Here is a 13,086-nt window from a genome sequence, read left to right on the forward strand (position 1 = left end):
TTGTGTTTTTCATGCCCTAAGCTATAAAGAGGAAAACCTTTTGATAAAAATGTTGCACAACTAGTGCAATGAGCACCTCAACATTTGCACCTTCGTTATTCACACCCACCAATCACAATACATGTAATTATCACATCAGCATCTGGGAAAGGCAGAAATTCCACTCGCCGCATTCCGGTGGCAAAATTAAACAGGGTCAATGAAGTGCTGGAAAGGCTCTGTGAAGAAGGAATTATATGGCCTGTTGACCGTTACTTTTCATGTTCAAAGTAGGATGTTTAATAAAGCCTGTCCACAGATTTATATAGGCATTGTGTCCAGATGCTGATGGGATAATTACATGTATTGTGATGGGTGGGTGCGATTAACGAAGGTGCAAATGTTGAGGTGCTAATTGCAAAAGTTGTGCAACACCCTCTCTCTTAGAAAGAGGAATAATAAACAAATAAACATTAGTATACTGATATATTAAAGTTCAGTTCATCTCGCTTTTGAGTCTACATATCATAGTCTTTGAACCTTGACGGCCATTTACGAGTCTTTTGTGAACGGCGAAGTCCGCCCTCATTGGGTCGAGGTGTTGTGCTCTCTAATTCCATATGTGGACGGCAGAGTCCGCATTCTTTGTCTCGAGGTAATCCGCTCTCTAGTTCCAGCTCAGGGTCAGCTGGTTGTCTTTCCTCCTCCTGTTCAGAGTGTGTGGATGCGATTCAAGCTGGTCCATCTCGGTGGTCTGTCTTTAAGCTGGTTCCGTTCTCACCTCCCGGATTTGGGTGTGGTTTCGTGGAACAGGTCCCAATGCAGTCTTGACCACGCTGGATCTTGATGTGGGTTGTTCAACTGCCTCCCTGTAGATCCATGGCTGAGATTTGTTTGTTGGTTGTGGCTTCAGGAATATCATTTCCCCAAGGGCAAATGTTTTCAGCACACCTAATGCCCTCTTGTCATAATGGGCTTTTGATCGGACTCTCCTCTCTTTGATGTTTCTCATTACAACCTGTTGTGATGCGGCTTGTGGGAGGAGCTGGCTTGCTGCTGTTTGGATGATGTCTTGAAGTTTACGAGACATTAGTTGCTGTGCTAGTGAGTACTGGTATCCCTGTTTGGCGTGTTTCGATAGGCCAGAAGAGCCAGATGGCAAGATTTCCACGTAACCCTGTACTTCATTATGCATACAATTGTTGGATAAAAGAAAACAGAAGGAAAACAACAGATTACCTTTGGGACTTCGGCTTTGTTTTTGATTGGTATGAGGTTATATGGAAATCTTTCCGAGCCAGATACGGTCCTCAAAACGAGGTTTCTTCAGAATATTTTTCGCAATCTTAAGTGCAGATTTTGCTTTTTCGTTTCCTCGACTGTGATAGGGGGATGATTTAATACTGGTGAATCCACATTCACGTGCAAAACGTGCATATTCATGGCTAACAAACTGTGGACCGTTATCTGTTATGCATTCGTTGAGAATGTTGTAAGGTGCGAAATTTGTCTTCATGACTCGTGTGACTGCAATGGCTGATGTGTTTCTTAAAGGCTCAAGTTCGATATAGTCACTGTAATGGTCCACACGCACAAGGTAATTACTGGCATTTAGTTGAAACAGATCTGCACTCACTCTTACCCACGGCTGAGATGGTATGGCATGTGACTGCATGGGTTCCTGGGGCTGCTCACTTAGTGTTTAGATCACACACCACATGAGGAGCATGTTTGCCTGATTGCTGCCTGCATTCCTGGCCAGTAAACGGATTTCCAGGGTCTTCGCATGCTATTATCTGCACCTTGGTGTGCTTTGTGTATCTTCTGTAAGAGCTTAGGTTGGAGTGATGCAGAAACAATGACTTGATGAGATTTGAAAAGCACTCCATCATATACTGAAATCTCATCTCTGAAGTCCCAGTAGGCTCTGATTTCCTCTGGTACTTCACTCTTTTTGCAGGGTCAGCAACCAAGCACCATTTTGTGCAGTGTTATTAAAGATGGGTCTTTCCCAGTTTTCTCTCTGATCTGATTCGTTGTACCGGGTTTGACAAGGTTTGGTGACAGGTCCATCTGTGTGAGATCCACACGAAATACATCGTACTCTTGCATCATTCTGGAGGGGAAGTGGGGTCCATCACTGAGAGGTGCGCGAGACAGAGTGTAGGCCATGAAGTGATAGTTCTGCAATCTCAACATCACTCTCTGAAGCCTGCGTGGAGGTCTACTTAAAGGTTTCTTGAAAATGGTCTCTAGAGGCTGATGATCAGAGTGCACCGTTATGTCATGCTCTCCACATAGGTAATGATGCCATTTCTCCATACAGGACACAATTCCCAAGCACTCTTTCTCTGTAGCGCTAAGGGTGTGTGACGTGAAGCAGACAGATCATGACCCTCCTGAATTAAAACCCCGCCTATGGCACTGTCAAATGCGTCTACTTGAAGGGTCAGAAGAAGGCTGATGTCATAATAGCGCAACACTGTTGTGGAGGCTATGAGGGTCTTGGCTGAGTTGAATGCTGCCTTGTGAGCTTCAGACCAAAGAAATTCAGTGTCATCCTAGTTAGGTCCCCCAATGGGAGGACTGTTTGGGACAAGTTTTGGCAGAACTTGGACAAGCACTCGCACATTCCTAGGAAATGTTGCAAGGCAGCCATCTCTGCTGAGGCTGGCATTCCTGTGGTCGTAGCTACTTTACTTTGCGGTACTCCTTTGTTGGTAAGTCGGTGCACCATAAATGAAACAGATCTGGACTTAAGTTGAATTTTTTTTCCAGAGAGTTGAAGATCGTGTCCATTGCACTTCTCAAGTAGATGCGTAAGATTTTGGTCGTGATCAATATCGGCTTTTACCTCAGTAGCACCATGAATGTCATCTGCTATGTTGATTACCGCATTCAATCCATCCAAAAATTCATGTTGTTGCCACTGATATTCTTCTGGTCCTGAGGCAATACCAAAGGGCATCCGGTTGTAACAATAGTGACCATTTGGCCCCCGGAACGTTGTTAGTAGGGAAGGGTCTTTATCCAGTTCAATAATGTGAGACGCCTCAGAAATGTCAACAATAGTGAATACCTTGGCGTTTGTCAGGAGAGGTAGCCTCTCTTCAGTTGTGGGTATGGTGTAGTTTGGTCTTTTGATTGCCTTGTTTCTGGTCTGGCTCAGATCGATGCAGATGCGAAGTTTGCCATTAGGTTTTTCTTTAACCTTAACAGGTCTTATAATTCCTTCTTCACAGAGCCTTACTAGCTCTTCATTGACCCGGTTTAATTTTGCCACTGGAACGCGGCAAGTGGAATTTCTGGCTTTCCCAGATGCTGATAATTACATGTATTGTGATGTTTATGCTATGACATGTATTGTTAAATGTATGCCCTATTATAGTGTTCCCCTCCACCTAACCATCAACTTATTTTTTGTGGTGACCAAAATTTAATTAGTGGTTGCTGTTTATAATTTGCGGTGAGGTGAAGTGTGAACCCCATGCAAAAAAGCAGAGTTTAGAGCCCTGATGAAACTCGTGTATTTGACATCTCTTCCAACTTCAACATTGTATAATATATTCACCCAAGAGACAAATCCATCAAGAGGGGTAATAGGGAGAGAAGAGGGAGGAATGTTGATATAATATTTTTTGGTCTCATTGCAGAAGTGTAGACTATTTACGTTAGTCAAAATGCACCAGTTGCATGATATTAACTAATTGCAAAGAGGGTTTTGACAGTATGGACTAAGCATAGGAAGGGCCATATTAAAAAGAAGAAAGGTCTTTATTTCCTTAAGGAAAGCTTCCCATATAAGAACATTATGCACACTGTAAAATGGCGCTCAGAACGATACGTCTTTAAGGCTATTGGGTTACAACCCTTGTAACCAACTATGTACCAGGAGGTTGATACTGCTTAGACAAGGCCACATCGAAAGCTCTGAAAGTTACTTTTACTTCTGTACCTTATATTATGGCGCAAAAAGTTTAGAGACTTTTCAACACTTGTAGTTTGGTTATAATTCTTTTTAGCCATAGTGCAACTGGCTCTTTCACAATCTCTGTTATGCAGTAATTAAAATATTTTAATTATGAATTTACTGTCAAGTGTTCAAACTTTCATTGTGAATTGAAGCTCACATGAAAAGTTGAAAAATATTGTGATATGTAACAGATAATTAAATTGGGGTGAGATCCTTCACACGTTACAGAAGATATAAACTGGAAAGATTTCAAGTTTTATAATAATTAATATTATAAATATCTTGCAGCTTGTGATATGAATGCCATAGGTTTGGAAGATGTTGGTAAAATTCCAGATAGCAGCTTCACGGCCTCATCACAGTTTAGTTGGAGATATGCAGCAAAAAATGGCAGACTGAATAAAGATAGAGCATGGGCTTCCAAGGATAGCAATAATGTTGATGACTACCTACAAATTGATATGTTGTATGAGTATATTATCTGTGCCGTAGCCACTCAAGGAAATCCAAAGAGCAATACAGGTGCACAAGAGTGGACCGCATATTACAAGATTCGTTTATCACTTAATGATACCACTTTTGACACCTACAAAGAAAACAATAATGTGAAGGTTGGTCTATGTGATGGTCATGAACATAAATGCTTAAATTTACATCTGGTGCAGTTATTAAGTTTTTCGAGTCAAGATTGGGTTTCGTGGGTCTGTTTCCTTTTTCAAAATTTCAGTTTTGATGAGTTTTCTTTTTTAACTGATTGTAAACGTAAAAAGTACAACTGGATCATGCAGTGTGCACTTTACATTCCACAGTTCTCGGTAATTCAAAGTAATGTTCTTTACTTTTGGTTTATGTAAAGGAGACTCTCCTGTGCACACATATAAGAGACAAGAGGATAATGTTACACATTGTTGTCGGAAAAGCTACTTGCAAACAGTTAATTGTTTTTATGGGCACATCAGTGTTTGTAATGACCATACAATTTATACTTAACTGGTGTGGACTAGTTTGATTTAGGAATGAAGCTCTTTTTGTTCAGTGAACCTTAAGTTAACATCTTTGCTGTATGGATCTTCCCCCTTTTCTCCCTGTAATATTACAAAAAAGGCATGCGTTAATGATTTTGAAGGACCTAAGAGCTAAACTGTACGGTTTTCTGCATGTGCCCCCAGCATAGCACTGTCTTTCCAGGTGCATTAAGTGTAGCTCGAGTGTTAGTACCTTTAGGTCATCTCTGAAAAATTTTTTTGATCGGTAGGTTGTATCTTAGATTATTTTAGGTTTCATTTTATTCTTATCATTGTCAAGGACTTTAGGTTTCTTTGCATAAAATGCCATATAAATAATTCTGTCGTTAATATTATTTTTGTTATACAAGTAATTGTGTGTAAATATAACTATACAAGTTACCTCTCCCTGTGACTTGATGTGTGGTGTAACTTGTGAAGAGCTTTGTGAGACACAAAACTTTTAAAATGTTGCAACTATTATAGAATGCTCGTCACCAATTGATCTGAAATGAAATAATTATCTAGATAACTTTCCTTATTCCAGTAACCTAACACTATAATTTACTTATTTCAAAAACAGGTAAATTATAATCTTGAAGATAAACTACAATCAGGATAATTATATGCATGTTTGCATGCACGAAAACCAAGTTTATTTGAGAATTCTAATAGCATCATTCTCTGTCTTAAGTTAAAAGTTGATGTTCATGGATTTAAGTGTATATTGTGGTTAATGATGCATTATCTTAATTTCAAAAAAAAAACCTGAAAAGAAAATGGTATCTTTTTGTGCTACCATCCACAGGTTTTTCCTGGAAATAAAGACAAAGATAGCATAGCGAAAAACAGTCTGAACAAATCTCCAAGTGCAAGATACATCCGCTTCGTGCCAACACTATTTCATGGCTGGAAAATTCTGAGAGTAGAGGTATATGGAATACTTCTAACTAAAGGTAACTATTTGAACATTTTTTCCCTCGAGATCTACACCTTCAAAGTTACCATTAAAGCTATTTGCTAATGGAAAGCTAAGTATCCCTCAACGGTTACTGATCCTGGTTAACTGGCTTAGTAACGTCTTAGAGCTAGACATAGTAAAATTTTGGGATTAACACCTCAGATATTGATGTAGTTTAAGCCAAAATATTGTATCCACTATGCTTTGATCCTGTGCACTAGTGATAGACTGCACATGTATACACTGCGCATGAAGCAAATAATCCCCTGATATGATTACAAATTTACCTTCCCAATTGTGCTGAATTGTATGATATTAAAAAGTTGGAATTTAACAAAGCAATTCTTAGGAATAAAGACGATACTCTTCTTTTTTGATGCATACAGGGTTATGTGGAAGTGGGATGCTACAGAAAAATTAAATATCAGTGTATTCTAATGTAGTTCATGTCGATAATAAAATACCGGTTGGCATTATCACTTTTCTGTAGTGTCTACAGTATGTTGTTAATTAACCAGCAAATGTCACTTGATTCCTTTATCTATAGCTCCATCACAACCCCCTGCTTCCCTTAAGTTGACTGCAAGTTCCTCTACCAGTATTACAGCTTCTTGGCAGTTACCACCAGTATTTGCCAGACATGGAAGAAACATTGAGGGGTTTAAACTATTTTACCGAGAGAAGGGCTTTGCAGGGTCTTTTTACTTCTTGAATATTACCAGTGGTTCAACATTACGCAGGCTTGTGGCTGGGCTTAATACGTACACAGAGTATGAATTTCAAGTGTTGGCCTACACGTCTGGTGGAGATGGACCAAAAAGTCTTGTTGAGGTCGAAAGAACAATGGAGGGTGGTATGTGACAGTCCAGGGATAATGAAAGGATCTGTGAACCACATTTTTCTGATTTTTTCCATCATTGTTAGACGTTTCCTGCCAATGAGATACTAAACACATCATGATAAGGGTAAAAATCTAGGTAGTGTGGAATCAACTGATTACTTCAACAAAAGACAACAGCAATAATTTCATGTAGCAACTAAGTTAAGATATGACATTAATTTTTTCAGTAATTTCTACAGGTACTTAAACTAATTAAAGCGCTGTTGTCCAATTGCAGCTCCTTCACAACCTCCATCTAACTTTAAAGTCACTGCGACCTCTTCTACTAGTGTTAGGGCATCATGGCAACTACCACCAGTAGACTCCAGAAAAGGAATGATTAAAGGATTCAAATTGTTTTACCAAAGGAAAGACTCTTCAGGGTCAGGAAACACCCTAAATATCAATAGTGAATCAACTTTAGACAAAGATGTCAATGGTCTTGATAAGTACACAGAGTACGACTTTCAAGTGTTGGCCTTTACTTCTGCTGGTGATGGAGTAAACAGCTCTGTGGTTCGTAACAGAACAAAAGAAGACGGTTAGAACAATTATTTGTTTTGTCTTAAAAAAAGTCATGACTTTTAAACAAAAGACCAGATACACACATATTTCTCATACAGTTTTCTGAAGTGAAACGAAAAATTAAAATTTACAAATTTTCAATTACATGTATGTGATGAGTATGAACCTAATTTAATATACCGATATATAAGTGAGTCATTATTGGTAAGGTAATTATCTCAATATGAATAATATAGTGTAAGCATTCTGATTGGCCATTATGAGTAAATGATTACTATTTACACATGAATGTATGCATGCCAGTGAATGTTGACAATATGTCTCCTGTTATTATTTGTAGCCTTCCAGTTTTGGAGCTAGGCCTTGATGAGCACCCTTAGCTGCATTGCAAACTCATAATTATTTTTTTAGCTTACTGCCTCTAAAAGAAGCGTAAGCTACTATGGTGTCCTGTTGAGGGAGTGAGGGTAACGATAGAATCCGAGTGAGTGAGTGAAACAATAGAATCCGAGTGAGTGAGTGTAACGATAGAATCTCAACCCACATGGAGTCCTGCCTATTTTGATCCGATATTCCCCAATCTTAACTCCTTTTTGGTATCTACGGACTTGTGTGAAGTCGTAGATACTACGCTATCCAGAATGAAAGTTCTTCCGTATGTCCATAACAATAGAAACCTTCGGATAATGCTCAGAATTCAGTTCGGTCTTCTCCGATATCGTTCGATTTTCGTATCTCGCGTCAGGGATCGTGATCGCAGTTTTTTGTCTCCTGCAGGTTTTGTGTCGCATTGCTGCGATTATTTGCTCCTCCAAGGGAATATTTGCCCACCTCAAAGGAGTTTTCTGTCACATTGCTGCGATTATTTGTTGATTTTTAACTCAAAATCCAGATGAAAGAGAAATTTCGCTAAATAATTTCGCATGTGTGCGATAGGCATATGCGGATCAAATTCCAAAGTGAATTATGCAAATTTGTCCATCTATGAGGAAATCTCAAGTTTCATGGTAACTATTATTAGGAAGCAAGACGAAAATAACGGAGAGATATTTCGGGACGACGATTTTATTAAAAAAAATTCTTGATTTGCTGTTATAAGTGGAAAACGTACGGATTTTTTACAGGCACAAAGCCCACGCCGTAAAATTCATCATGCTTAGATCATTGTTTAGTTGACTTCACGGCAAGAAATTGCTTAGCGTTATGATGAAAATTCTGAAAGTACCACGATTTAACGAAAAATCTTCTATTGAACAATACTTTTTGAACACATTGTTAGTCAAACTTAATATTTACCGGGCAATGGAGTCGTAAAATTGTCTCTAGGCCCTGCTTGACCTTGACGTCCATTATTTTCCAAACAGAGTATTCTATAGCATTGCCACTTTATATTCTGAGTTCCACAAGGTCTAACGCGATCGCCAAGGAACTAAAAATCCAACTTAAAAATTTTATAGGTTGCCATATTTTTAAAATTTTTGATCTGTTAGTGTGAACAAATAGAATAATGCCCCTCTAGTACCCCCCTAAACCCATCAATATATTTTCGCAAACTAAGGATTCTTATTTGTTTGTTGATCTCCTAACGATAGAGGAAGTTTGGGGACAAAATTCTGTTTAGTAAGGGAGGTAGGGGCAGTTGCGGGTGGTTCAGGTGTCAATGTGTTAGCATATTGTATTTATAATAATAATATATTTGTTTTGTTAATCACGTAGCTTTCATCTTTGGTTGCACTATATCTTAAGTTGTGAGTAAGTTCTAGGGTTGTTTCAGGGCAGTTAAATACGGTATTCTAAGTAATAACAGGTGCAGTAAGCTACATACCGTCATCGACAGCCTATTTTTGGATTTGGGTCAGCTGTTATTTTTTGTTTTGTTTTGTTTTTTTTCGTTTAGTTTGTTCCTGAGTTGCATTAATAATAATGATTAAAAAAAAAACAGCTGTAGCACTAATTCTGAGTCAATTTTCAGATTATCCTCACCAGTAGAAACATCCTACAAATCAAAGGAAAAACAAAATTTGATTCCCCAAGATCATTTTTGAATATGGCACATTTACAACAGATTGCATGCATGGTAATTTGCATGCAAAGGGAACACTTCAAATTGGTTGCAGAAAGTTAAAATTGAATCAATATACAGTAAAGTCGCGAAAGTGTAACGAAACAAAATGGTGGACAGGGTATTAGAAAGTAACAACTTTGCTATTAAGGGATTCTCTGGTTTATAGTGATAAAAGGATGACGATCATAAAGACTCTGGTTGTCATTATGATTATCTTTACTTTTTATTGATGATGTAACCTTTTATTTGCAGTTCCTTCACAGCCTCCTAATGGCTTTACTCTGACTGCAACCACCTATACAAGTATAACAGCATCCTGGCAGTTACCACCAGCAGACTCCAGAAATGGAATCATCACAGGATTTAAATTGTTCTACCAAAAGAAAGGCTCTTTAGGGTCACCAAACGAGCAGCTTATTGGCAATCAGGCAACTCGCACTAAAGAGGTCACTGGGCTTAATAAGTACACTGTGTATGAATTTCAAATATTGGCATTCACTTCTGTTGGGGATGGAAAAAGAAGTGAAGCTGTTTTTAAGAAAACAAAGGAGGATGGTAAGATTAGGATTGTGGGAACTATTGTTACGGAAGATTAACTCCAGTTGTTCCAATTCCGAGGCTAACTGTTTGTTAACGCAGACCTGTGTTGTGACCATTTTTGAGAAATCTATAGTTATTTCCTATTAAGGTAAATTTTTGGCCAAATTGCCAAATTGAAGTCCCGCAAAATATGCCGTTCCATTTTCGCGAAATTGAGCAGCAGTGAGGTACTTCCAAATGTTCAATTTGATAACAGCTGTAGTAGAATACTAGTGTAGTGGGGTGTTGGCACTTTTGAAAGTGACAAGGTCATAGGGGAAATAACATCACAATTAATTTCAAATCTGCCCATGTTACGGCAATCAGAAGTGAATAATTTAAAAATGTTTTTTAAACAATCAAAGCTACGTATTTACATGTAGAATACAACGTTAAAACATGCAATGAAATTTTTTTGAGGCTTCTGCAAGGTTTTATTACCTATGTTCTGGCAGTCGGATTTGAAAATTATTAAAATGTTTAAACAGTCAAAGCTACGTATGTACATGTAACATACAATGTTAAAACATGCAATGAAGTATTTTTGGGGCTTCTGCGAGGTTTTATCTTTTATTATAGCTTTAAAAGTTTGTTAGCAAGTCTGTTATCCTGCAGTTGTGAGTTTTAAATGACCACATAGGAAGTGTCAATCGAAAAATAGTGACAAAGTTTTAAAGTAATGGAGAAGAATAAGAGTACCAAAATTTTGATGGCAAGCTTTGGTGTTGTCTGTTGGAAGTGAAATCTGTTACAACTAGCATCAAATACGGTGACATTTATCTTAATCAAGCCCGCACATTAGGTAATTTCAGTTAAAACTTAGACATTTTTCAGTCCGAATGTGCCGCCCTCTCAGGGAGGCATTAATATTTCTCTGGATGAAAACTTCTGTGTTGAAGCTGTAAGTTAGCTACACTATTTACAGAATCTATATATTATTTATTAATTAAAGATGCTGATTAAAACATGACTGCTCAATTGCAGCTCCTTCACAACCTCCGTCACAATTCATCGTCACAGTGAACTCTTCAACCAGTATTACAGCTTCATGGAAGCTTCCACCAGAAGACTCCAGACATGGAATCATCAAAGGATTTAAACTGTACTATAAAAAGAAAGACTCGAGTTCTGCAACCTCCTTTACTATTCACAATGGAACGACATCAACAACAAGAGTTACCAAGCTTGATAAATACACAGAATATGAATTTCAAGTGTTGGCCTTCACTTCTTCTGGTGATAGACCAAACAGTTCTACTGTTTTCACGACAACAATGGAAGATGGTGAGAATCAGAGGTGCTTTAACCAGCATTAACATAATCTGTACCATGATGTAGTGCCGGGTCATCACACCTTACTAGTAACAGGGAAACGTGGGTTCAAATCCCGCTCAGGGCAAATTTTCTTTTCAAACATCTATTCTATTTAAGTATGATTACTTGGGGTGTAGAGGGTTAGGGTTTCCCTCGTATACAGAATATATATGTATATAACCAATTATTACGCTGGAATGCTCCTTATCAACTATCAAAGTGCTCAATAGTTGGACTAGAGCAGTAGATAATATTTTTAGAAACGAATTGGGTTATTTGGTCCAAGACATTTAATTGCCACTCAGAGTTTCATGCTCCATCAGGAGCAATCATCAGGCAACTGCCTGAAAAAGGTTACATTCAAAGTTATTTGAAAAAAGCGGCTACATTCAAAGTTTTGAAAAACGTGTGGCGCGCGCTACGTGAGGCGCGCACTAATAATGTGATGACATTTTTAGCAGAAATTTCCTAGAGTGTCTACAGGACGATGCAATTCATTTCGGTTGTTTAAGGTTGACATTTTGGGCTTACACAAAATAAAATACTTCTCCCACAAACACAAATTACAATTCTTGGTGACGTTTGAATAAGATCTTGCCCGTTTTACTTTGCGCCATTTAATGTTGTACTCAGTGTTTCGGTCTTTCAGGTTCCAAATATGCTTACTAAGCTCAGTTGCGTTTCTATAATGTTCATTACGGAATGAGCAAATGTGGTTTCGATATCTTAATTTGAATGGAGTATCACAAAGTCCGATATACGTTTCCCTTGTTGTTTGCGTGGTTACTTCGGCTTGGTATATTATGTTCTCCACGCTGCAGTTACCATCCATGGGGCACGTGTCCGGTTTACGGCGGTTACAGATTTTGTTATTTCCTTCAGCGACTGTGGATTTTCTTATTTGGGCTTTGTTTGGGTTGGAGATAATTGATTTAACGTCATTCATGCAGCCGTAGCTTAATTTAACAGTGTTCCGATTGAAAATTTTATGTAGTGAATATATATATATATATATATACATATATATATATATATTTAATGTGTGGTAGTCAGAATAAAACAACTACATATACATCCCTACAGACCTGTTTCGTGGTTGCCCACTCATCACGGGATTTTAATTATATTCATCGACAGAGCAACCACCCCCAGCGCTACTTAAGAACATCCCAGAAAACATTAACAAAAGACCAGCGAGCATCTCACCTAACGAAAAATTTTTCAAAAACGCCATTCCCCCGTACCAAAAGGCACTCGCTGATAGTGGGTATACACGCAAATTATCATACAACCCGCAAACTACCCAAACATCAGCGAGAAGCCACAGGAGAAATCGCCAAAGAAACATCACTTGGTACAACCCCCCATGGAACTCCGACGTCAAAACCAACCTAGGAAGGAAGTTCCTCAACATTGATGTAAAATGTTTCCCGAAGGAGCACCCACTACACAAGATCTTCAATAGACATACGCTCAAACTCAGCTACTCTTGTATGCCAAATATGAAATCCATCATCGCGTCGCATAACAAGACACTTCTTTCAGCTCACACCCCGACCCCAACGCAACAACCCAGCAAGGAATGTAACTGCCGTACTAATGAAGAATGCCCCCTTGAAGGAAAATGCCTTCAAAAGAACGTTGTTTACCAAGCAATCGTAACAACCGACACAAAACAAGAATACTACGTCGGACTTGCAACAAACTTCGAAGAGCGTTACAGGAACCACAAAGCATCCATCCGTTACGCCAACAAAAGAAACACCACTGAACTATCAAAGCACGTATGGAAATTGAAAGAAGCCA

The 13,086-nt window shown here is 38.5% G+C and overlaps 1 protein-coding gene across 2 annotated transcripts in view; it reads left to right on the plus strand.

Moving 5' to 3' along the window:
• Window positions 1–13,086, plus strand: part of LOC111342857 (receptor-type tyrosine-protein phosphatase delta) — a 75,465-nt gene that overhangs the window by 9,760 nt on the left and 52,619 nt on the right. Inside the window, exons 4-9 of one of the 2 annotated variants that reach the window (XM_088737366.1) lie at window positions 4,241–4,563; window positions 5,765–5,912; window positions 6,465–6,770; window positions 7,036–7,338; window positions 9,640–9,942; window positions 10,951–11,250. In XM_088737366.1, the coding sequence (XP_088593492.1) occupies window positions 4,241–4,563; window positions 5,765–5,912; window positions 6,465–6,770; window positions 7,036–7,338; window positions 9,640–9,942; window positions 10,951–11,250 (1,683 nt within the window). The remainder of the gene's footprint in view (window positions 1–4,240; window positions 4,564–5,764; window positions 5,913–6,464; window positions 6,771–7,035; window positions 7,339–9,639; window positions 9,943–10,950; window positions 11,251–13,086) is intronic. The other variant, XM_088737365.1, reaches the window with a different exon arrangement.

This window comes from Stylophora pistillata, chromosome 11 (assembly GCF_964205215.1).
Source record: "Stylophora pistillata chromosome 11, jaStyPist1.2, whole genome shotgun sequence".
NCBI classification, from domain to species: Eukaryota; Metazoa; Cnidaria; class Anthozoa; order Scleractinia; family Pocilloporidae; genus Stylophora; species Stylophora pistillata.